The following is a 26,249-nucleotide window of genomic DNA, read 5'->3' as shown; positions in this document are numbered from 1 at the left end:
TGTGTGGGGGGGGTGTGTGTGTGTGTGTGTGTGTGTGTGTGTGTGTGTGGTGTGAGTGTGTTGTGTGGGCGGGGTGTGTGTGATGTTGTGGTGTGTGGTGTGTGTGTGATGCTTGTGTTGGTGGGGTCTGGTGTGTGTGTGTGTTGTGTGGTGTGTGGTGTGCGTTGTGTTTGTGTGGCGGGGTGTTGTGTGTGTGTTTGTCCTCTGTTGTTCCTGTTCCCCTCTCCTCATGTAGGTGTGATTGGAACAGGGAGAAACTTTTTTCTTTGTTTTCTGTCTATACTTCTATATTGTTTGCCTTGTTTTAATAAGCATCGGTTGTTTTAATTAAATTAAAAAAAAATAGAACAAGAAATTACTCCATGTGGTCACACACATCAGTAATTCATCGCTTTTTATTGTTGAGTGACATTTATAGCATATACATGCTAGAATTTGTTTCTCTGCTCACTGATTGGTTGATGATTGGATTGTTTCTTGGGTCTATTACGAATAATGCTGTTATGAACTTTGACATACTGTGAACTTTGACCTACTGTGGGCACATGTTTTCATTTCTGTGTTGGTAAATTTATATTTCACTTTATTTTAAAAAGCTGTCCAGCTGTTTTCCAAAGTTCTGTGCCATTTTGCATCTCTACCAGCGATGACACACAACAACATGGGTGATCCTCAAAGCATGTGCTAAATGAAAGCAGCCAGTCACACAAGGCCTTGTTCAGTATGATTCCATTTATGTGAAATTCTAGAAAAGGCAAAATTATATTTCCAGGAAGTACTGTTGTTGCCTAGAGCAGATCTGGGGATGGCTGTTGACTGCAAGAGGGACAAGGGAATTAGGGGTGGGGGACATAGAAATGTTCTGTGTCTTCTTTGTGGTGGCAATTAAATGACTGTACACAATTGCAGAACTCATTAAACCATACACCTAAAATGGGTGTGTTTCATTTATGTAACTCCAACCTCAGTAGAGCTAGGTGAAAATGGATAGTCACACACAAAAAAAAACTTTTTAGTCAAACAAGAAAAATAGCCTACCCTTTGACCAATCAATGTACATGAGAGAGACACACACAAGAATGCAGGTACATGTTCCAGGAGAATGTGTGTGCACGTTCCCAAAGACACACACAAGAACGTACATAGCAGCTTTACAGTATTCCACTCACTGGGCACCACTCAGCAGTAAAAAAAAAACAAACTCATGGGGCAGGCAGCAGCATGAAGGGAGGTCCAGACGAAATGATGAGGGAAATAAAAAGGCAGATACAAGATACACTGTATCATCGCATTTATGAGAAGTTCGAGAACGGGGTGGGGGTTCACTGGTTCAGGGGGGCACAGGGGTGTTTTGGGGTCTGGAGATATTGATCTGGTGATAGCTCCTCAGCATATTCATGTGTAAAATTCCAGCGAGTTACACACTTGAGATTTGTGTACTCCATCAGAGGTGTGTTATACCTCAGCAAATTCATTGTAAACATAAAAACAAGAATAACAATTAAAATGAGAAAACTAGCCAGCAGGATGGGGATGTAATCTATGATGTCATTAGGAACCATTATCGCATTTGAAGCGAGAGAAAAACATGATGAATGTGATTTGAGAACAGAAATATGGTGTTTTTTAAGGACAAACTGATGGAGGAAGCGTTGCTGGACAAATTCTTAGGGGTCTAATGTGAGTGTGAGTCCTGTGGTAAGGAAGTCTGGGAAGGACTGAGGTGGGATGGGAGGAAGGAAGGAACCTAAAAGGCATTTCCCAGAAGAGCAATCACTGGTGACCTGGCCACATGATTGCCAAGATAGGAATACTGTAAAAGTAATAATAAGAGCCATAGTTGATGTTTATGGAGTGTTTGCTGAGTGTCTGGCCTTGTTCTATGACTTCAAGGGTATTAATCTTCTAATAGAGTAGGAATCATTTTGATCCCCATTTTATGTGTTAGAACCTAAGACCAGAGATGTTAAGTAGCCTGTCTGAGGTCACACAGCTGGGAGTAGATCTAGTTTGCAGCATAAGTCTTGCGTGCTGGAAGAAAGATGACAAGTTCAGACTGGGCCACCAGGCATTAGAATCACAGGCAAATACCCATCACCCTCAAGGAGAACGAATGTGAACTCACATGTGAAGGCATAATGTCGCTGCAAATGATCGTAACTGTTAAAGTTACGAGATACCACGTCATACTCATGGCTATTATAGGATGGTTAATATGTAAAAAAAAAACAGGAAATGTTGGCAAGGATGTGGAGAAATTAGAACTCTTGTTGGTGGGAACGTAAAGTGTTACAGATGCTGTGGGAAATGGTATGATGGTTCCTCAGAAAAATAAAGATAGAATTGTCAACGTGATCCAGCAATTCCACTTCTGGGTATCTACCCAAAATAATTGAATACAGGGTCTCGGAGAGATATGTGTATACCCATGTTCATAGCAACGTTATTTACAATAGCAAAAAAGTGAAACAGCCCAGTGTCCTTCGGCCAGATACATGCATAAATGAAACGTGGTATGTACATACAATAGACTATGACTCAGCTTAAAAAGGAAGGAATTTCTGACATGGGCTACAATGTGGATGAACCTTGAGGGCATTGCGCCCAGTGAAATAAGTCAGACACAAATGGACAAATACTGTGTGTTTCCTCATATATGAGGGACCTGGAGTAGTCAAATTCATGAGACAGAAAGTAGAGTTGTGAGTGCCAGTGGCTGGGGTGGGGAGAAATGGGGAGATAGTGTTTGATGGGGACAGAGTGTCGGTTTGGGAAGATGAAAAAGTTCTGGAGATGAATGGTGGTGATGGCTGCACGACAGTGAATGTCCTTAATGCCAATGAACTGTACACTTAAAAATGGTCAAAATGGCAAATTTTATGTTATGTATGTTTTACCACACAAAAAAGTATCAATTAAGTAGAAGCCAAAAGAAATTTTAGAAGAACCATCCACTGCTGTCAGGGCCAGATGCTGAGGGCCGTGTGCTGCCGCAGGGCCCTCGCAGCAGCCTGCAGGAAAACGGCGTGTCTCCCGCCTGCGGGCTAAACCACTGGACCACAGACCGACCAACTGCGCTTCATATGGAGCTCAAGCTCTTCCTTTATTCTGGGCATAATTAAACCTTCAGTGTTTCCTGTCAAATGTATCATCATTTTTTGATGCATATTTATGCCTATCGTGATAGAAGTCCTGCCTGAGGCCATAAATAATTGAGCTAAGGCCCTTTAAACCTAACGACAATATGCTTCTCGGGCGACGTCCTCCAGCACATCTTGTGCTCTGCAGCTATTAAAAGGCTTGTGGCCACATGTCAGAAAATTCTGCCTCCGATGTAAACAAACCACAGCTAAGAAGTCATAAATAACATACGTTGAGGCACATACACATCAGAGGACCAGGTTCTATTCTACTACGCGCATTGATATTGAATACAGATCAGCGTCATATTGAGAGGAAAACAAGAATTGAGCCAAACATAAAAAGTGGTACCTGCTGATTAAGTGGGCGGGAGATCATTCTCGATTCCCCGAGAACCAGTACCTTGGTCTTGTGTCCTCAGTTCAAGAAGCTCAGAAACCCCACCCCACCCACCCCAAGAGAGGTCCGTGCTCTGACTTAGCTCTCACCATGTGTGAAGGGCTGAGTTCATTTCGTTTAAGACTAATTGAATAAATTGGACGGGAGGGGCTAGAGATAATAATCACACACAACGTAAAGTTAAATTGAGATATGAACCTGGTTACGTAATATTACATTTAAGAACAAATGAAGGACACAGAACTTTGCATAACATGTGATTGCAAATAAATGAAAAATTAAGAGAAACCTCCCCTTGCCTTTTTTGTACTTTGTTTTCTAGAATTTCTCTAGTGGGCTTCCCGTTTATAATGAAGTGGGATTCAGTTTTAAGGCATGTAGAACAGTGGTGCTAACCCATGGGACATTAGGCAAAGTCTGAGGACAGCTTTGGTTATCACAATGTTGGGGGGGGGGAACATCTACTGGGTAGAAGTTCAGGGGGCTGCTAAACATCCTAACATAAACAGAACAGCCCCCCACAACAAACATGACCCGGCCCCAAATGTCAACAATGGAGAGGCTGAGAAACCCTGGTGTAGAGATTATTTTGTCTCCCAAATGGGACCCAACTCGCAGTGACAGTTGTGTGTGTTCTCCCAGGAACAATCCATGAATGTGCTATTTACACAAGAGAAAGATGTCCAAGGAAGGCGGGCTCAATTGAAAATTGCTGAAGTGCCTGCCTGCCCCTCCCACCCTCAGTGCACACTCAGGGAGCCCCTGGTGTGCAGGCTGTAGGGATAACAGCCCCATGCCACCTTCCATGTCACCTGGCTGTCCCCAGGGGGTTGAGGAGGAATGTAGGTAAGGACAGCCAAGGCCTCTGGTGGCCATAGGCAGCAGGGAGGATTTGCTGGTACTACAGATACCTCCTCACAGGGCCTGAAAACCAGACCCCCAGGAGCTGCCAGCCAGCTGTCCTCCCCAGGGAGCGTGGAGGTGGGACAAGGTGTTCCGCAGTCACCTATGTGAGGGTGTTCTGCTAGACTCACGCCTGAGGAAGTGAAGGTTGCTTGCCGAAACAGAAGAGAACATGAGGAAGTGTGAGCAGGGCCTCACAGGAGTGCCGAGGAAATTGCACCAGGTAGAATGGAGCAGCCTTCTGACACAGGTGCTCCCAGCTCAGTGGGACAGGCGGAGTTAGAAGGTCCACCAGAGGGGGCACTGCAGGGACCCTGGGTCCTGCGGGAATGCCCCAGAGCAAGGATATTACTGGCCCTGAGTACCAGCAGGCAACAGGTAAAAAAGAGCTCATTCTCTTAGAAGGACACCAGCCACAAACCATGTCCCCCAGAGGAGGAGGCAGGGTCAGACTCACTGTTCAGTATAACATGTCTCTCTCTTATCTGGTATGTTAGGTATTAAAGTACATTGAACTAAATTACAGAGACTTACAGATGGATTCATTGAATTTACTGCCCAGTGTTTAAAGCCTTTGTTTCAAAAGGAGTTATAAGCTGCTAATCTTGAATTTATCCAATAAGTCTGTATTTTTCCAGGTTGTAAGTAGTAAATGAAAATGTGAAGAGAAAGGACATTATACCAAAACATGATTCTCAAATAAAGGAAGCCCTGTCTTCCAAAGTGAGTGACTTCCATGCTGCTCAGCAGATACAGCTGCACTCATTTTCTTAGAAAAGGCCCTTGGGACAGAAAGGAAGGAAAAAGTACTTAATACCACTTTTCTGCATGGAGGTTGTCTCATTAATCACACCTTCTGGGCTGTCACTATTAGCAATTTGCTTTTTCTGATGCTTCATTTTTAGTCATTTCCCTGGATTCCTGAAAACTTAAGATTTCAACAAACATTGATTGAGTGTGTATGCAGAGCCACAGCTCCACGCAGCACTCATCAGAGGACGGCTTGTCACCTTCATCGGCCATGATGCCTCATGGAGAGACTCAAGGACATTCAAACCCAAGTTTACATGACAGCTTGGTTCAATCCCCCTCACATTTAGAAACTTTAGACTTCATTCTTTTTCAATAATAAATTATAAATATTAAGAGCTTTTAATGATGAGAAAATGCTTATGAAACTATGCGACAAAAGATGAATATAACCTTTTATGTACAGTGAACACTTATATCAACAATGTATGTGAAAAATACGGCACATTAACTAAGTCATCAAAGTTGACGTCATCAGTATTGAGACAAAGTGACAGCATGCACCTCCTGATACCATGCACTGAGACGGCCACAACGATTAAATTGTACCAAAAAAAAAAAAAAAAAAACTGGCACGTGTACTCTTAATAAATGTCAATATCAAGAAAGACAAAGGGGGTGGGGGGGTGGGGGATGAGGGTGAGAGGGATCAAATGTATGGTAATGGAAGGGGAGCTGACTCTGGGTGGTGAACACACAATGTGGTTTATGGATGATGTGATACAGAATTGCACACCTGAAATCTATGTAATTTTACTAACAATTGTCACCCCAATAAATTAAAAATAAATTAAAAAAAAAAAAAAAGACAAAGAAAAGCCAGGGAACTGTTCTAGATTAAAGGAACCCAAAGACACATGACAACTAAATGCAATGTGTGATTATGATGGAATCCTGGACTGGACAAAAATAGCTATGGAGGACATTATTGGGACAATTGATCAATGTGGATATCACTAAATTAGGTAACAGTGTTCTATCAGTGTTGAAGTTTACTGTGCTGTGGATATATAAGGAAATGTCATTGTCCTTAGGAAATATACACTTACATAGTTAGGGTTAAAGAGGCATAATATCTCTAATGTATTCTTAAATGGCTCATAAAAAAAAATAGAGACTTGCAGGAACCATTTGTCCTTTTCTTACACCTTTTCTATGAATTTAGAACCATCTAAAATGTTTTAAAATGCATAGAAAAAATGAAGAAAATGTTATATTTAGTCAAAATTAAGATATAACTGATTATAAAATAGATCATATTGTATGTCAGACCACTAAAGAAAAAACACATGGAAATGTAATGGCTGTGTGTGATGTCAGAGGGATAGTGGATGGGGAGAGGGGGCTTGTCATTGTGTGAGGGATATAAATGATAAATGTCTATTGTTTTGTGCACCTGAAACTTGAAAAAAAGGAAAAAAATGTATAAAAACAAGTAAATAAATAAATAAATAAATAAAAATAAACTGAAAAGTCAGAAAAAAAAAGAAAAAATGCAGCCAATTAAAATATAACACAATACTTTATCATGTAAAGTATTTTTCTTTCATACTTTTAAAGAACTCTTTTGGACTCATTAATGTATAGAATTTTATTATATATCACTCTTCTGCATACATAAAAAGAAATAGGCAAGTAAAATAAATAGATTAAAATATTCCTCCCAGTTCTTTGCATTCTGGTTTCAACACTTTTTCTGAATCACTATTTGATTCAGTTGTTGGTGTCCGAGTATTTCTATGCAATATCATCCTCTGAGCCATCAAGAATGTAGGTGAAAAAGAAAAAAAAAAAAGAATGCAGGTGACACAGCAGTTTTTCAAAAGAATGCTCCATTATTATTTCAGTATTTTCTTCTAAACCATCAAAGCCCATTCTGCAAGCTTTAGTGCTTGGTCTTTCCAAAAGGTGTTGGGAGAGGATTTGGCCAACAATGAGGACTCATATTACCTTAAATGGTTGGTGGACTGATCATTGCAGATTAAAGTCATTTACTTGAGCCGACATGAACAACAACCAGATATTCATGTGTTTAGCCATGACAGCAAAGAGACAGCTACTGCCTGCCTGGTAGGAAGAGTTTAAGACATGACTGAATACAAGATGCTTCCGTATTTCGGCAATGTTCAAATGTGAGGAGAGTGCATCTGAGAGTTTAAATGTGGTATTTAAAAATATTTAATGGTGTTGGGTTTGTGGGTGGAAGGTTATACCACTTCTGTACACTCCAGTATTGAACCAATAAACACACATTAATTACTTGGTTTCCCGGACAAGAAAAAGCTAGAGTTCATCACCACCAAACCAGTGTTACAAGAAATGTTAAAGGGACATGTTTAAGAAAAAGAAGGAAAAAAAAAAGATCAAAATATGAATAATAAAATGACAATAACTGTATACCTATCAATAATGACTTTAAATGTAAATGGATTAAATGAGCTAATCAAAAGACAGAGGGTGGCCAAAGCTGAGTAGGCATTTCATCAAAGAGGACATTCAAATTCGCCAGTAGATATCCAAAAAGATGCTCAACATCACTTATCATCAGAGAAATACAAATTAAAACCACAATTAGATATTAACTCACACCTCTTAGAATGGCCATCATCAGTAAATCAACAAACAACAAATCCTGGCGAGAATGTGGAGAAAATAGAACCCTTATGTACTATTGGTGGGATCGCAAATTGGTGCATCCACTATGGAAAACAACATGGAGGTTCCTCAAAACATTAAAAATAGAACTACCATTTGTCCCAGCAATCCCACTTCTGTGTATCTGAGGAAATCCAAAGCACTAATTCAAAAAGATATGTGCACCCCTATGTTCATTGCAGCATTATTTACAATAACCAATATATGGAAGCAACCTATGTGTCCATTGACAGATAATTGGATAAAGAAGTTGTGGTACATATATACAATGGAATATTACTCAGCCATAAAAAAGAATGAAATTTTACCATTCATTCTTTTGTGACAACATGAATGGACCTACAGGGTATTATGTTAAGTGAAATAAGTCAGACAGAGAAAGACAAATACCATATCATTTCACTTATATGTGGAATCCAAAAACCAAAATAAATGAACAAACTAAATAAAAACAGTCTTATAGATACAGAGAACCAACTGATGGTTGCCAGGTAGGACGGGGGCGGGGAGGCTGGGTGAAGAAGCTGAAGGGATTAAGAAGTACAAATTGGCGGTTACAAACAGGGATGTAAAGTACAGCATATGGAATATAGTCAATAATATTGTAATAACTATGAATGGTGTCAGGGGTGTACTAGACTTATTGGGTAGATCACTTCAAAAGTTAGATAAATGTCTAACCACTATGCTGTACACCTGAAACTAATATATTGAATGTCAACTGTAATTGAAAAACATTTAAAAAATTTTTTTTAGTTACTTGATGTTGCTTTTATAATCAGAAAAAAAAATACATCTTCATCTACAGAATATAGTTATTTTGCTGATTTTTATCTCTGGATTCCCTATGTTTCCCAAGGCACAAAATTCTCCACCTAGTAGTTCAGGTCTAAGAAAATTCTCTAGGGTAAAATGCATTAACTGACCCAATAAATATTAATCAAAGTTTCTGTGGCATTAGGAAAAGCCAGTCTCAGATGATGCCATCAAGAGCCTTAGATCTTAGAGCCTTAGATCCTTAGAGAAGAGAGAGGACCACTTTGAATTGATTCTAAGACGCACTTTTTTCAGATTTTAAAATTTCTGAATCTGCTGTGGGCCACACAGCAGTCATGATGCACTTGCTATTCCCTGCAAATATGCATCACAACTTGCAGAATAAGTATCATTAGTTTGAAAGAAAATTCCAGAGTGAATAGTGGAGTACCTTATTAAAGGATAGATTTAATGAGATATAACTCAGATAGGATAAAATACACTCTTTTCAGATGTTCCATTCTATGAGTTTTGAAAAGCATGTATAGTCATGTAACTACTACTAAATCAAGAGATAGAATATCTCCATTGTCCCCAAAATTTTCCCAATACCCTTTTTGTGATCAATCCCCTCCTCCTCGCCTCCAGAACTTGGCAATCAATGATCTGATCTCTGTCTCTAGCTTTACCTTTCCAAGAATGTCATATAAATGGAATCATATAGTACGTAGCCTTTTGTATCTGGTTTCTTTCATGCAGCACAGTGCTTTTGAGATTCATTCATACTGTCGCATGTACCAAGATTTTGTCGAACGGACCAATTATTAGTAAAGAGATTGAACTGGTAATCAAAAACTTCCCAACACAAAAAACCCCAGGACCAGAGTGTTTCACTGATGAATTTTACCAAAATATTTAGAGAATAATTAACACCAAAACTTCTTAAATTCTTCCAAAAAAGAGAAGAGAGACAAACACTTCCAAATTCATTCTGTGAAGCCAGCATTACCCTCATACCAAAACCTGACAAGGACACTACATGAAAAAAAATTACAGGTCAATATCTCTGATGAACATAGATGCAGAAATCCTCAAGAAGATATTAGCAAACTGAATTCAACAATACATTAAAACAATCATACAACACAATCAAGTGAGATTTATTCCAGGGATGCAAGGATGATTCAACATCTACAAATCAATCAATGTGATACATCACATTAACAAAATGAAAGATAAAAAATCATATGATCATCTCAATAGATGCAGAAAAAGCATATGCCAAATTCAACATCCATTCATGATAAAAACTCTCAACAAACTGGATATAGAGGGAACATATTTCAACACAATAAAGGACATAGGTGACAAGCCCACAGCTAACACCATACCCAATGGTGAAAAGCTCAAAACTTTTCCTCTAAGATCAGGAAAAAGACAACGGTGCTCACATTTACCACTGTTATTCAACATAGTACTGGAAGTCCTCGTCAGAACGAGTCGGTAAGAAGAAGAAATAAAAGGCATCCAAATCAGGCAGAAGAAATGAAACTGTAGCCATTTGCAGATGATATATTCTATATAGAAAATCCTAAAGACTTCACCAAAAAATTGTTAGAGCTAATAAACAAATTCAGTAAAATCGCAGGATACAAAATCAATATACAAAAATCAGTTGTGTGTTTATACACTAAGAATGAATTATCAGAAAGAAAGAGAAATTAAGAAAAACAATCCCATTTACAATTTCATAAAAAACAATAAAATACCTGGGAATAAATTTAACCAAGGAGGTGAAAGGTATGTACATTGAAAATTGCAAGATACTGATGAAAGAAATTGAAAAAGGAACAAATAAATGGAAATATATTCCATGCTCATGGATTGGAGAAATTAATATTGCTAAAATGTGGGTACTACCCAAAACAATCTGCCGAGTCAGTGCAGTCTCTCTCAAAATTCCAATGGCATTTTTTACAGAAATAGGAAAAAAAAAATCCTAAAATTTGTATGGAACCAGAAAATATCTCAAATAGCCAATCTTGAAAAAGAAGAACAAAGCTGAAGACACAACACTTCCTGATTTCAAAACTGGATAGCCACATGTAAAAGAATGAAACTGGACCCCATCTCATACCATGCACAAAAAATCAAGTCAAAATGGACTCAAGATTGGAACAATGACCTGACCAGCAAACTCCTAGAAGAAAAAATAGGGAGGTTAAACTCCTTGATAATTTGTTTTGGCAATGATTTTTTAGTTTGACACCAAAAGCAAAGGCAACAAAATCAAAAGCAAACAAGTGGGACTACACTAAACTAAAAAGCTTCTGCACGGCAAAGGAAATCATTAACAAAATGAAAAGGCAACCTATGGAATGGGAAAACATTTGCAAATCCTACGAGTATATCTGATAAGGGGTTAATTTCCAAAATATATAAAGAACTTACACAACTCAACAAAAACACCAAAATCCAATTTAAAAATGGTCAGAGGATCTGAGAAGACATTTCCCAAAGACATAGAAATGGCCAACAGGTACATAAAAATGTGCTCACCATCACTGATCATTAGGGAATTACAAATCAAAACCACAGTGAGATATCACCTCACACCTTTTAAAATGGCTATCATCAAAAACATAAGACATAAGTATTGGAGACGATGTGGAGAAGAGGGAGCCCTCATGCACTGTTGGTGGGAATGTAAACTGGTAAAGCCACTATGGAAAACAGGATGGAGAATCATCAAAAAATTGAAAGTAGGACTATCGTATGATCCAGCAATTCCACTTCTGGGTATATTTCCAAAGAAAATTAAATCACTATGTCGAAGAGATAGCTGCATCCCCAAGTTCACTGCAGCATTATAAAAATGAGGGAAATTCTGCTGTTTGCAACAACATGAATGGACCTTGAGGCCGTTATGCTAAGTGAGATAAGTCAGACAGAGAAAGACAAATACTGTGTGATATCACTTATATGTGGAATCTAAAAAAAAAAATCAAACTCATAGAAACAGAGAATAGCTTGGTGATTGCTAGAGAGTGAGGGCAATGGGTGAAGGTGGTCGAAAAGTACAAAGTTCCAGTTACAAGATAAATAAGATCTGTGAGTGTAATAACGTACAGCATGATGACTACAAAAAAATTTGTTTTCAAAGATTTTGTTCCTCTTTATTGATGAGTAGTGTTCCACAATTGGCCTGTTCATTCTCTTGGAGATGGGTATTTGGGTTGTTTGCAATTTGAGGCAATTATGAATCAAGTTGCTATAAACATTTATATACAGGGTTTCGTTGTTGTGTGATATGTTTTCATTTCTCTTGAATAAAAGAAGTGGGATTGCTGGGTCATATGGTAAGTGACTAACTTTATATAAGAGATTGTCAAACTGTTTTCCACAGTGACTATACTATTTTGCATACTCACAGTCACGTCTGAGTTTCAGCTGCTCTTCCACATCATGGCCAACCCTTGGGATTGTCAGGGTGTTTTGTTCTATTTTGTCATTCTAGTCGATGTGTAGTGGTATCTCAACATGCTTTTAATTTGAATTTCCCTAACAACTGATGATGCTGAGCTTCTTTTCCTCAGCTTATTTTCCATTCACATCTCTTCTTTGGTGAAGTGCCGTTCACATCATTTTTGCATCTTTTAAATTCGTTTGTTGCAAAGACTTGCTGTTAAATTTGTTTGTTGTATAAATATCTTTCTATGTTCCAGATACAAGTCCTTTACCAGATAGGTGTTTTGTAAATATTTTTGCCCAGTCAGTGGTTGTCTTTCATTCTTTTAACGTCTTTCAAAGAGAAAATTTTTAATTTTGATAAAGCCAATATGTCCTTTTTTTTTTCCTTTTGTGATTTGTGTTTTTTGTGTCCTAAGAAATCTTCGACTAACCCAGAATTAAAAGGCTATCTCATACATTTTATTCCAGAAGTTATGTAGTTTTAGCATTTGGATTTAGGTCTATGAGCCATTTCAAGTTAACTTTTGTATATAATGATAGAAATTTCTTTTTGTTCTTGCTTATTGCATATAGATATTCAATTGTCTCAGCAGCATTAATTGAAAAGACTATCCATTTTCTATTAAGATATCTTGGCACCTTTGTCAAAAATAAACTGACTATTATGTATGGATATGTTTCTGGACTCTACACATCTGTCCTTATGTCCTTATGCTGACACCACACTATATTGATTACTATAACTTTATAGTGTGAGTTCTTTTTGTATTGCTTTTTCAAAATTGTTTTGGCTATTCTAGGTCTTTGATTATTCCATATACATTGAAAAATCAGCTTGTCCATTTCCACAAAAATCCTGTTGGGGCTTTGGAAATGTATTAAATATCAATTTGGAAAGATTTTACATTTTAACAATATTGAGTTTTTTAATCCATGTACACAATATATTCCGCCATTTATTTAGATCTTCTTTAATTTCTCTCATCAGAGTTTAGTAGTTTTTCACATATAAGTCTTACACAAATTTTGTTAAATTGAATATTAAGTATTTCATGTCTTTATGCTATTGTAAATAATTCTTTTAAAATTTCATTTTCCAATTGATCTTTATTACTATATAAAAATACAATTGATATTTGTATCAATTATAATCTGCAAACTTGCTAAACTCACTTATTAGTTCTAGTAGCTTTTATTTAGATTCTTCAAGATTTTCTATGTAGATGATTATGTAATCTGCAAGTAAAGTGCTATTTCTGCCTGTCCAATTGATATGATTTTTAATTTATTTCTTGTCTTACTGCACTAGGATCGCTAGTTCAATGGTAAATAAGAGTTGTGAAAGTGGACATCCTTGCCTGGTTTCTAATATTAGAGGAGATGTTCAGTTTTTCACCATTAACTATAATGTTGACGTTAGGTTTTTTGTGGTTGTCCTGTTACCGGATTGAGGAAGTTTCCTTTTATTACTAGTGTGCCGAAAGTTTTTATCATGATTATACGCCAAATTTTGTCAAAGGCTTTTCTGCATCTATTGAAATTTTCATATAACTTCTTTTGTATTCTGCTGATATGGGAAATTACATTGATTGGTTTTTTTTAATGTTGAACCAACCTTACAATCCTTGGATAACCCCTCCAGTATATAATAATATTATCTTTTTTGATATATTGTTGGATGCAGTTTGCTACTATATTGTTAGGTTTTTGTGTCTAAGTTCATAAGGTTTTTTTAGTTTTTTGTTTGTTTTTTGGTTTTTTTTTCCTCTTCTTGTAATTCCTTTTTCTGGTTTTGGTATCAGGATACTGCTGGCCTCATAAAATGAACCAGGAAGTGTTCCCTCCTATTGTCTGGATAAGATTATGGATAATTTGTGTTATTTCTTTCTTAAATGTTTGGTAGAATTCACCAGTGGAACCATGTGGCTCTAGAGGTTTCTCTATGTGAAGGTTTTGCTTTTGTTTTTGTTTCATAATAGATATAGGCCTATTCAGATTATCTATTTTTATTTTAAGCCACTTTGGTAGTTGTATCTTTCAAGGAATTTGTCCATTTCATTTATCTAATTTATTACCATAAAATTGTGCAAAATATTCCCTAATTATCTTTTCAGAGCCTGTAGTATCTGTAGTAATATGCCCTCCTTCATTCTTGTTATTGGTGATTTGAATTTTCTTTCTCTTTTCTTGATTAGTGTAACTAGCAATTTATCAATTTTAGTGATCTTTATAAAACCAATTTTTTGGTTTCAAATATTTTCACTTGATCTTAGCCAAAAGGCCGAGAAGCGATGGTTTCAAATATTTTCTATTCTTTTCTTAATTCCAATTTCTGTGACTTCCAATGCTCTTGAAATGGCCTAAAGGACAACAAAACTTAGAGAGAAAAAAACATACATAGCAATGATTCTGAGTCAAGAAATGATTCATTATATTCACTCTCAATTAGAAGAAATTTTAGGACTTACCTTTTTCATATTGCTTATATTTTCCTTTTAACATATGTACAAGTGTTATATGATATAAATCTGTGTCTGCAAAAATCCAAAATAGCTTTTCCAATATATACAAATTGATTCTAAGTGATCTGAAAGCACTGTGTCATCTTTTAACAGGCGGTGCTTTTTTTAGTGGTTATAAAGTAATGAAGTATTTTTTATAGTACATGTATTATTTTAGAGTAGGTAAAATGTGGTCTGTGTCTTTAAAAGTCCAATACAATGGGAAATGAGGTAAAAGCCTGCAGAGCAATCCAGACAAAATAGTCTTATAGCTTAGGGCAAAAGCAAATACTTCTGTGACTGCATATTTGACCTTCAGGCATGGACAGCTGGACCAGGAGAATGGGGTACTATGTAGGCCAGTGTGATTGTGCAAAGGAAGCATAGTGGGGAGATACGAGAAATATATTTGGAAAGGTATGCTGAAGCAGGTCAAGCAGATTATTGAATAATAAATTTAAAAATTTTTATTGCATTCTGCAGGTAACAGATAAACAATGAAGCTTAATGGGGTGTAATATGTTTCAGGCATATTAACTGATTAGGAGATACAAAGGGAATTGAAGGAAAGAGAGACTGGAAGAAAGGAGGGAAATTAAACGGGAGGTTTCCAAGGGAAAACCAACAAGCATTGGTAATTGAACAAGGGAGAAGAATGAGATATTACCGACTCCGCATTAAGTGCTTTTCAAATATTAACTCTATTACTTCTCAACCCTATCAATGAAGTACCATTATGATTCCCATTTTAAAGATGGGTCAACTGAGACGAGGAGAACTTAAGTTACTTACACAAGGTCACACAACTGGAAAGTATTCAGCTTAGCAGAAACCCGGATAATCTGACTTCAGAACGCGCAACGCTAAATTGCCCTCTGGAAGGGCAAAAAGATCCTTATGAAATGATATATTTGAGGGGTAAGTGAACTCAGAGAATGAGACAGAAAAGGAGCAATCAGAGAGGTATGTTTTACACAAATGTGCTTCTGGCAGGAGGATTATAAATATACACTATGACAGATGGTCCTTAAGAAGAGTATGCAATAAACGTCACATATTCATTTATGGGTTCTATTTAAACCATTCTAAGCCACCAAGTCATCTATGCTCTTGATTTTTAAAATTTTTGGATGAGTAGGATCATTTGAAAAAAAATAAATGGACTCATTTTCAAAGTTGTGGTTTCATAGATGGTAGCTGCAAATCGTTCTGAAGTTAAAAATAGAACTCTGGAACTCTGCTTCTCAAAGTGTGGTACCTGGACAGGCAGCATTAGTAGACCCTGAAAACTTGTTAGAAATGCAAATTCTCACCCCCACCCCAGACCCACTGAATCAAATTGCGGGGGTGGGGCCTAGCCATCTGTTGTAACAAGCTTTCCATGTGATTTTGATGTATGTCCAAGTTTGAGAACCACTGCTCCAGAGAAGGAGATGATCTCTGTGTGTGCGTTACATCTTTGGGGACATGTCCCAGGTCAGAGCACTGAGAGAACACAAACCATCTCTGTGGTCCCTTCTGTCCAACCTGCTGGGTTCTTAAAGGAATTCATGCTAGAGTGGAGCCCAGGTTAGGTGAGAAGTCCTTTCCTTCTGCTGTGATATGGTAAAGAAAAGACCAAGAACTTCTGTTCCTGTTACCATCATCCAGAGATATTATCAAGGTCACCTTCGGGACAGCCCAGGCCTTCCCCAACCCACTGCAGCAGAATCTCCATGGGACGACATGTTTCCTACTTCTTTGGCTTTCAAAGAGTGAGGTCGCTTTAACAAACAAAGTTCCACCAGGGGACAGAGCCAGCTTAAAAGGCTGCCAAAGAAACAAATATACAAGCAAACAAGTTTTGAGGCTTTACATGTAAGACTCTGCGAAGTCCTTGACTTACTCTGCCAAAATTTAGGTGCTGTGTGTAACCCCTTTGTCTACATTTCAGTGACGTCAGAACTTATCCTACCCATTTGCCCTTCCTTGCCACACATCTTGCCAGATCCAGGCACACCTGGGCAGGCAACTGGCTACCCAACGCCATGCCAGGCCCTGGGCCTGCTGCCCACCCATTCATGCCCAGTTGACACTGCCTCTCCTGCCCAGGAGACTGTCACTAGGAAGATCTCCCCACTCGGGTTCCCAGGAACAGACCCCATGGTTGGAAGTTTTCATGCCTTGGTCAATAAACCCTTCACTGGTAGAGACAGCTACTTCACTTGCACTTGATCTCCATGACAAGTTGGTCAGAAAATTATGACGATGGGGCCATCCTGACATAGTGTTAACCAGTGCTTGAAATGAAAGGGAAACAAGGAGGTAGAATGATGTCTGTATTTACAAAGTGTGGGGGGGGAGGACAATCAGACTGGTTTATTCAGATATTTAAGGTGAGAAAAAAGCAGACAGACCTGCCCAGGACCTCTTGGAGAGAAAGACGGCATCTCGTTCTTTCCACTCAGCCCCCTTCCCCCTCGCCCCAGCCCACCCTATCTCGCCCGCTCCCACTCGGCCCGTTGTTCCTCCTCTCGTCTAGCCGCTCACTTGCAGATCATACCCCTTTCCACCCTTCCTCCCCCCATTCTATTCCTCCCTGCTAATTCAAGCTGGTTGAGGTACGAGGGCCTTGTCCTCTCTATAAACTATTCATAAGAAAACTGTTGTTCGGAACACTTTTATTACTTTTCCTCTACTCTTTGGTGACATTCACTGAAGAGCTGCTGAAGCGCGGGTGAGCGTTCCCAGGACGGACAGAGTAAGAAGAATGGGAGCAGCACAGTCCTCGCAGAGCCCGTGCTGCCCACAACTGACCACTTTCCTGTGGAGTATCATCCCCACCGGCCGGTCGGCGAGCACCTCACACAGACCCTGCATTTGCATTCATGCCCTTTGTGTCCTGCTCAAGGCCATCAGTCCACTGTGGTTAGAAGGGGCATTCGGTCATGAACAGGGGAGTCCCACCTCCCAGTGGTGCCCATCTGCCCAGTGTGCGTGCGGCTCGCCAGTGCCCACAGCTTCCTGAAGGATGCACTCCCTTCCTCAGGCAGCAGCACAGCGCTACTTACGATCACAGACTGTGGATCAGTTCTCAGTTTTGCCACTTCCTCGCTGTCGTCTCAGACAGTTTGCACAAACGTTCTGGTCCTCAGTTTCCTCATGTCCAAAACACACACAACCTGTTTCCCGGGGGTCCTGAGAAGAGACCCCACACGCTTGTATCACCATCTGTAATTACTATGCAATTGCCAACATTTGATCATTTTCTACAAAAATGAGAAGTTCATGTGATTCACCTTAACTTCCTTCTTTTGCATATGTTTGTGTTTATTTTCTCTCTCTCCCCATAACAGAAGGCAAGCTCTTATATAGGACATTTTTCCTAATGTCTAAACAGCAACTGGACATAGTATGCGATCAACCAATATTTGCTGAATGAGTGAATGGCATGCTTAATGAATGCCTGGAACACAGCAAGTCTTCAATATTAAGGTAATGCAATTGGCAAAGCAGGAACATAGAATGAATTACAAGACATTATTGGCTCAAGTGAAAATAAATGTCACATTACCAAATATTTTATACTCTTCAGTAACTTCCACTGGTTGCATCAAACCGTTTTGTCTTTTCAGCTAGAATACCCCGGATCAAATTGGTTGTTATTGATAATTAGCAATGACATCAATCAGTAATTACTATTATCCTATACAAAAATTTGTAAAGAGTGTACTGCAAAATTAAATTCATGATAATAACCCTATCCAGATTTCTTGAACACCTACTATGTGCCAGGTGCAGCCTGGACAGGTGAGACAGGACAGGTCTCGTTTTTTCAGACTCTCAGCAGCCCTCAAGAGGGTGCTCCATCTGAATTCTGTGGGTGAGGAACTCCACCCCAGAGAGGGAAAGAGCAGATAGGACACCCTTCTCGGGTAAGAGGTAGTGCTGGGCGGGCACCTAAGATCCCTTCACTGGCCTGAGAGGTCAGGAGCCCCACCACATGTACATGGGGCTCTGCTGTGAGGGTCAGGAACCCCTGTCCAAAGACCAGACCAGGTCAGCCTTTCAAAGGCGCCTCAGCTGAAAACTGATTCAGACACACAGGCCCAGGAGCTGAGGGCTTCGGTGCTTTGTGCCTTCAGCCCGCTGTCGTCTCGCAGCCCGAGCGCACTCTGAACTTCATGGGTGGTACCCAAAAACATGGTCATCTCCCAGGGTCCAAGTCTGGTTTCCACTGCTGTGATGGAGGCTTCTCCAGCATCCACAGTCCCCCTCAGGGCGCCCCAAAATGTGGAGCTCTGTCCCTGCCCGGGACAATCCTTAATTTAATTTAACTTAGCAGGAGGCAGTTAGTGGGAAAACACACCAGTGTCCCCATCCTTCCAAGGGAGAACTCTGAGGCACATCCTACAAGGACTGAGCCTTGTAAGGGCGGATCCTGCTCCTGCCGGGCCCTCTGCTGGTGATCCCCTCCCCTGCTCCTTGTCCTGGCTCCAGCCCTGTGCTCCAGATGCAGTCTGAGCATAAAGTGAGGCCTGTGGGAAAGCAGACTCCGGGCCCCACGGCCCTCCTGTGTCCTGAAGGCAGCTGGCTAGAGTCAGATCTTGAATGTGTGCAGACTGCGCGTATGTTCCTTTGCCATGTCTGACTCAGGTTCCCAACCTTCAGCAGGCATTGGAATTACTGCACAGAGTCTGACAGAAAGACCTTGTGTGGCGCCAGCTAAAGGATTTTTAAGAGTGACTCTGCCAAATTCTAGATGCCCCTGTGGAGCTCGAGTGGAAATAGTTACCTCAATCTTATGTTTCTTTCGGTCTGCCATGTGGTTGGGGGAGAAATCCACACTGGGAGAAATGCCTCCTCCCCCAGGAAGTCCACCCAGGCTCACCCAGGCCCCCGGGACCCTCTTCCATGTTTCCGTGGTGCTATTCACCTGCAATGAATGCCTTTTCCTCTGCCTTGTGACTCTGGGCCCCTCTCTCAGGCAGTGGCCCCCTCGGCACTTGTAATCCACACATTCCTGTGTCTAGTACATTCTTGCACGTAAACCACAATAAAGGAGACACTACAAGGGCACAAAACTATTCTGGTTGGTGTTAAAACCCAAGTAACAATGTATAAGTGAAGCGGAAGGGCTCAGCTTACTTTATCCAAAGCTCAGATGCGTTTGCACGTAGGCAAGCTGGTGTTTTCAAAAAGAATTCTAAACTGAGAAAACACTAACTCCTTCCCTGCCAGGCCTCACCCCTCTCGGGGTACAAGGCTGCAGCAGGCTCAGGCTGCGAAACGTGTTCAGAACAAGTAAATTTAGAAGGAACCAGTAAGGCTAAGATCACAGATTAGCCATTCTGTACTGCTCGAAAGCGTGGGGGTGGGGTGGGGAGGCAGACGGTTCACACCACTGCTCTCCTTTCTAATTCTGAGAGTCAACCAGCCTCAGGGAAGATTTTTGCAGATTCGCTCTTTTTCCTGGCACACTGAACTTAAACTGACATTAGAGGTGTTTGTTTTGTAGTGAAAAAGGAACTCTGGAATATCATAATGGAGCAGTCGAGCTGGAAAGATCAGATCTGTGGAGCACCGAGGCATATAAACAAAGTCAGCCTGGGCTCTATGTCACATGCCAGGTATGAAGCCCACATCTTAACACCGCCGATGTGATGGTTTTTAAATAAGGGCGCTTCTGAATGACTTCCTCTGTGCTTTCAAAGGGAGAAAGCAACAGAACCAAAGTCCTGTCCATTGGGTGCAGCACCACGAGTCCCTGTTCTCTAAGAGGAAACAATGACGCCACACCTGAACAGATGTCCAGACCCCCACTTCCTGGCTGTTTCTGTCATTCCACCAGGCAGGATGGTATTCCCCGCCCTGTTTGCAGTTCTCCCCAAGGCTGAGGAGCCCGGCACCTTACCTGCCCTTCTGCGCCTCCATCTTCTGCCACCACAGCACCTTACGGCCTGAGTGCCATCCTGGGGATGGGAGGGCCTCTAGAAACAACACAAATATCTTGTTAGTAAATGTGGCCCTTCCCCACACCATACCATCTGCCCTGCTCCAATCCCCCATGAGCTTGTGATGACATGGCCATGTGACACGGACATGTTGGTGGCAGGTGGTGAAGAGGTCTGGGAGGCTGTGGCATGGGTGGAGGAGGTCAGGGTGCCCACACGCAGCCTGCTCGGCCCCTCTCTTGCAGGAAGTCCAACCAGGGCGTGTGGTCTCGGGGAGCCCTTCATGCACACAAGCGGAAACGCACCAGAGCTGGACGGATGCACGCGGATGAGGGTGCCCAGGAGGTAATGGAGCGAAAGGATTGTGCCATGAAAATTTTTACCTTGGACGCTTTCTGAGAGCATTTATAGAACGCTGGAAGCCGGAAGAGACTGGAGAAGAGTTACCAAGACTTCCAGGTCGCCTTGGAGAGGAGAGGGTGGGCAGTGTGGGGATGCACGCTGAGGTCATCTGGCTGGTCCTCCTTAAGGCTGAAGAGGGATCCCTCCATGCACAGGTTGGCTGGAGGCCACCTCTGCAAGCCAGGCACCGTGCTCATGGCATCACGAGCACCCACAATTCAGAATGCCACATCTCTGGTCTCTGCTCTTTCTCCTTCGTCACCAAAGGCAAGCTTGCTATTTTGTTCAAACCCAAGCACTGCCCAGCACTGTCAGACCAATACTACGTGGTCACGCATCTACCTTCTAACCAAAGTCCCCTGCCTGAAACATCAAACAGAAAAGATTCCAGCATGAAAATACTCAGTCCCCCTCACTGGCTGATGGCTCATCCTGTGTTCACTCATATTCTGTCACGTACTGTAGTCATGTGAGAGACCATGGCCAATCGGCTCTGAGCTTCAACACACATGACACCAGCTGTGTTTCCAGAGACCCCATCAGTATACTGAAGAGGAAGAAAGGGAAATACCTTCCCAAAAGAAAAATGTTTTCTTTTTACAGGTTTTGATTTTTGGTTTTCAAACTAAAGGGATTTTATGGATGTTCCTGGAGAATGTTCCAAACATCCCAATTCTGAAGCACGACCCTTGGGCATGTACAGGCCAAGTGGAACTCTAGTGTGTGGGCCACACCCATGTGGCAGTGCTGGTGAAGGTCTGGGCCAAACCATGGTCTTCAGGGCCCACTGAAACTACGACAGCTTTTAAAACAAGAAAAACAAAAATACCTAAATTTGATTCAATTGTTCTTTTCTGCAATTTGGAAAAAGTGGGTTTGTGTTGGCACTGGACAATGTATTATACTCGTACATATACCTGAGCTCACCTTTGAAGTATAGCAAGTGAAATGGAAAGACTCAGCCTGGCAAGGCATACCTGTCTACACAACTCTAAGTGTAAAGCAAACTTGGCTGTCATCTGATGAACCCAAGTGGTGCAGAAAGTCAGCTGGGGTCATTTAGAACTGAAAATACACATCAAATGTTTGCATTTACCTTTGGAGAAGGCGCACCTCACTGAGTGCTCTGGGCTTAATTATGTATATACTATAGTCTTCCATGTCCTAAAAATAGCTTAAGATGACTTCCAATAATAGATAAAATTGACACAATAAATAAAATAAAAAGGAGCAGATGATGAAATCAAAGGAAAGAGGAAAGAAGGTAAGGCTGCACTGGTCCAGTGCCCAAAAGCACATTGGCGGTTGCCTATCCTGACAGGCTGCTGTCCAGGTGTCAGACCAGAAAGCGTGGTCTTCCTTGGATCCTTTTATTGGAAACACAGTTCAACTCATTGCCCATGCGAGTTGAGATGAGTCACGTGACAGCACTTCTCAGGGAGATGCATGGTGTGATTGTCTGATGGTCAGGCTCAGGCCAGGGCAGGTCAGTCTCTGGACAGTGGTATCCAGCGTTGTTCAACACCGTAACCTCGTGTGGAAAGTCAATGGCCTAACTAAGATGAAAGCAGAGGTCTCTGACTGTTCCCTGCTGGGGAGCTGGGTCCTCCCTCCTTGGAACCCCCATCTACCCAGGGCAACACCAACCAGAGATCCTCCCTCACACCCCTCAGGGGCTACACAGTATGGTATGAAATCCATGCAAGAGAATGGTGGTTTCCAAGGGGTTTTTACGAACTATGAAGTGGTGCTGGTGGTGCAGAGGGAGGATGGCAGATTCTGTCAGCCAGTGGAACAAGTTTGGGAAGCACTAGGATAGCAGAGTTTCGTGGTTTTCAGCAGTGGGGTTTCTGATAGCCTGCAATATGCAATGTCATTGCAAATGTACAGGGTGTGGGGAGGCATTCTATGCTACATTCCAAAACCGTACTGGACAGGGGACACATTAGAGGATAAGGCTACGCTGGGTTTGGCGACTAAGGGCACATGGAAAGCAATGTCTTTCTTCAGAAGCTATGTCTTCTGCAGGGCATTTCTGTCCCCTGGGAAGATTTTCACAGCTACCGAGACCACCATCTGTCCGACCTCAATTGCTCTCATGCTCACAGATCCTCCTTTTTTCTTTGAAAATTGGGTCTTGCACCCACTGTGCTGAATATGTGCTCCGGCAATGATACAGAGCAAACACTTTAACAAGTCTGCCTCTTTGCCAGGCCCTGTCCTACGGACATGAGATGTAGAAATGGTCCTGTTTCTCACGACAACCCTTGAGGTAGAAATTGACAGAGCTGGGCTCCATATATAGGCCAACTCCTCCACACAGTGGGCACCCATTAGTGTGAACAAGTCACCAAGCTCTTCTGCCCAAAGTGTTAGGGCATTTAACATCCACCACTGAAACGAAGCACACAACAATGGAAACTCCAGGTAGTTTTTAAAGTTACCTACTAGTAAAATATCAGCAATCCATGGGTGGTGTTGTTGTAAGCACCACAGTCTATCTGAACTCAGACACAGTAACAGCATAAAACTAAAATGACCTCGACAAAAGAACACTTGGTTCAGCTGTCAGAACATTCAAAAACCACTTATATCCAAAACTTGAAATAGTGGAACAAGTGAGTAGAGACTGGTTATGTGTTTATAAAAATGCTTTTTTGTTTTGTTTTGTTTTGTTTTTTATGAGAGGCACGGCTAAGGAAATTTTGAAACAGGTGTTCCTAGAACCTGTATAATATAACTTAATCACAACATTGTATTTCCCTATAAGCTTTCAAGAATGCCTTTAGGACATAAAGTAAACCACATGGTAGAGTTTAATCATAGGCATATTTAACACTCAGTTACCACAGAGGCCTTAAGAGCTCCACCATATGCCACATCTAGAAGACATTGCTGGGTATTCTTCTCCTGGATGCAAAGGCTTATTTCTGACATTGATTTGTCAGTTTTTTTCCTATGAGTGGTCTCCAGCTATTAACTAAAATAAGAAACATGTCATGTGACAAAAATGAGGCTAGAGCCAAGAAAAGATAATTTTCCAAAAGCTTAATAAAACCAAGGCAATTATGGTACAGCCAGAATTCAACACCAAGTTTCCTGTGTCCAGAAATGGCACTCCACCTTGCTCATTACATAGTGTGTCTTCGCTGAAATCTAGATGGAATGGGACTGGATGTCTGATCCACAACTTTCTCATACAATGTTATTATCACATCTACACATTTGGGTTCTACCCCAAAGAGTGCTAAGGCCCTTATCTAATGGAGCGCTGGGATTGTTCATTTGCTGCCCCCACCCCCCGCCCACTACCCCTCCCCAAGAGCAGGACGAGGTCTGTGCCCCTCCCATGCCCCTCAATCATTTGCATATGCATCTTTCTACCCAAAACTGAAAGACGCAGCAGCAAAGCAGGACAGCCCACGTTGGTTAGCACACTGCACATGCACAGCCAGCACTAAATGCTCAGTATATCAAGAGAATTAAAACGATTTGATCATCTCAAAAGTTCTAATATCTCTAAAGGGAATTCAGTAGAAATGGCTGACAATTCTCTTTAAAAATGACTACTACCACACAGGAGAAGGTAAACAGTGTCTTGGGTTCCAGTGTTCTCCCAGGCATGTGGCAGAGAGCTCTTCCCACAGATGCTGCACAGCACATGACTTTTTCATGAGCCGGATAAATGAATGATTAAGTAAACCTTCAAATTTATCTTTTAAATATTACCACTTCAAAATACCATTCTTTGATCTTGACAATTTTCATAAACCATTTTCTATGAACATGTGGAAAGGGATTATTCCCTTAGTGCAGATCACAAATGTTGGTGCTTTCCCGCCATGTATGTGTGTTTTGAGTAGCTTCGGAGAAAAGAGAAATATCAACTCTCCTGAACATGGATTTCTTCAGTGAGGAAGAAGACATATCCTGTGGTGCTTAAAACATAGAATGAAGGTGTGTACATTATTTAGCAGGTAATTGCTATAAATAATTACTTTCTAAAGCTCAATCTTTAGACTGGCTTACTAACCCAGAGATATACAATAGAGTGATTTGAATGAAATAAATATGAGGCATTTTCTGGGGTCACAATTTAGATTATTCCACAACTGCCAAAGCAATGTAAGTTGGAAATGTAGCTTTTTAACAGACCCAGTCCTAGTTTTTCAGTTCTCCTCTTCAAGCTGACTTGAAATTGGCATTTTTTCTAAATGTTTAAATTGTATTAGGCTATGAGTTTTATAAAAACAATTCTTAAATACAGAACTAGCCCTCAAGAAATTTAGAATTTAGTTGATGATGGAGAATACATAAACCTGTTCAAAGTCACTGACACTTTAAAAGAATTGGTCTGTTTTTTAAATTACTACTCCCATTACTATTTCTACTTCCAATTCTATGCATTTTATTTTCTGTGTATACTATTGGAAGTTCTCTGCTGACATCTTGATTTTCTTTTTGAAAAGAACACAGTTCAGCAAATTTTAAATATCAATCTGGTATTACAGTTTCATTTATTAAAGAGAAAACATAAATACTCCATCCGTCTGCGACTTAATTACAAAATCACTTGGAAGTTGGGGAGTGTCCTTCAATGTGCTGTGTCACAGGACACATGTCACAAATATGGATGAACACGTGGAAATCTTGAACCTCAGTGGGTCCTGATTCCCTGCCCCCAGTCACCAGCACTGGGGCAGCCTTTCTCTCTGGAAAGTTCTAGGCTGATAACGTCCGAAACCATTTCTCTCTTATGTGAAACCATAGGAGCCCATTTTGCTAAAAGGCTTACCTGGTAATCTGCGTTCTTGTACTGAAGTCAAGAGACCTCATTGAGCGTAGAACTTCAATGCACCCCAAGTACTGCAACGGGAAAAAAGTAAACCATGAGCCCTGGGAGCTGAGATGAAGAGACACTTCCTAACCACATCAAGGGCATTTTTAGAAGCAATACACATTTCTTAAATCATATTTAACTTTATCCTCATGGTAATGCTTTGTCCTATTTCTATAAAAGCAATAACTCATACCCATAAGAAAATATCCTGAGTGCTTAGATTAGCACTACACTCGATTTTTCTGAAACCATAGTAATTTCATTTTATTTAGAAGTACATTATTTAAAACTCATGTTGAGGTGTAACTTATATGCCATAAAATGCTGAAATCATAAATGTATAATTCAATGATTCTTTAGACACATACCTGCCATGTAATCACTTCCCAGACCTTAACATCTCAACAACATATTTCTAGTCCTCGACAAGACTTCTAG

At 40.7% G+C, this 26,249-nt stretch overlaps 1 protein-coding gene and 1 long non-coding RNA gene across 2 annotated transcripts in view; both read right to left on the bottom strand.

The window, feature by feature from the left end:
* Positions 1-23,467, bottom strand: part of LOC117031900 (uncharacterized) — a 28,935-nt gene extending 5,468 nt beyond the window's left edge. The window contains exons 1-2 of the long non-coding RNA XR_004424640.1: positions 20,530-23,467; positions 17,687-17,813 (exon numbers count right to left, since the gene is read on the bottom strand). This is a non-coding gene — a long non-coding RNA (uncharacterized LOC117031900). The remainder of the gene's footprint in view (positions 1-17,686; positions 17,814-20,529) is intronic.
* The window catches only part of SHC3 (SHC adaptor protein 3), a 172,653-nt gene that overhangs the window by 110,228 nt on the left and 36,176 nt on the right, over positions 1-26,249 (bottom strand). Inside the window, exon 2 of the mRNA XM_033122806.1 lies at positions 25,767-25,837. Coding sequence (XP_032978697.1) covers positions 25,767-25,837 — 71 coding nt within the window. The remainder of the gene's footprint in view (positions 1-25,766; positions 25,838-26,249) is intronic.

This window comes from Rhinolophus ferrumequinum, chromosome 12, assembly GCF_004115265.2.
Source record: "Rhinolophus ferrumequinum isolate MPI-CBG mRhiFer1 chromosome 12, mRhiFer1_v1.p, whole genome shotgun sequence".
Taxonomy (NCBI): domain Eukaryota; kingdom Metazoa; phylum Chordata; class Mammalia; order Chiroptera; family Rhinolophidae; genus Rhinolophus; species Rhinolophus ferrumequinum.
Note: the sequence above shows the minus strand (reverse complement) of the source record. Positions and strands in the feature narration are given on the sequence as shown.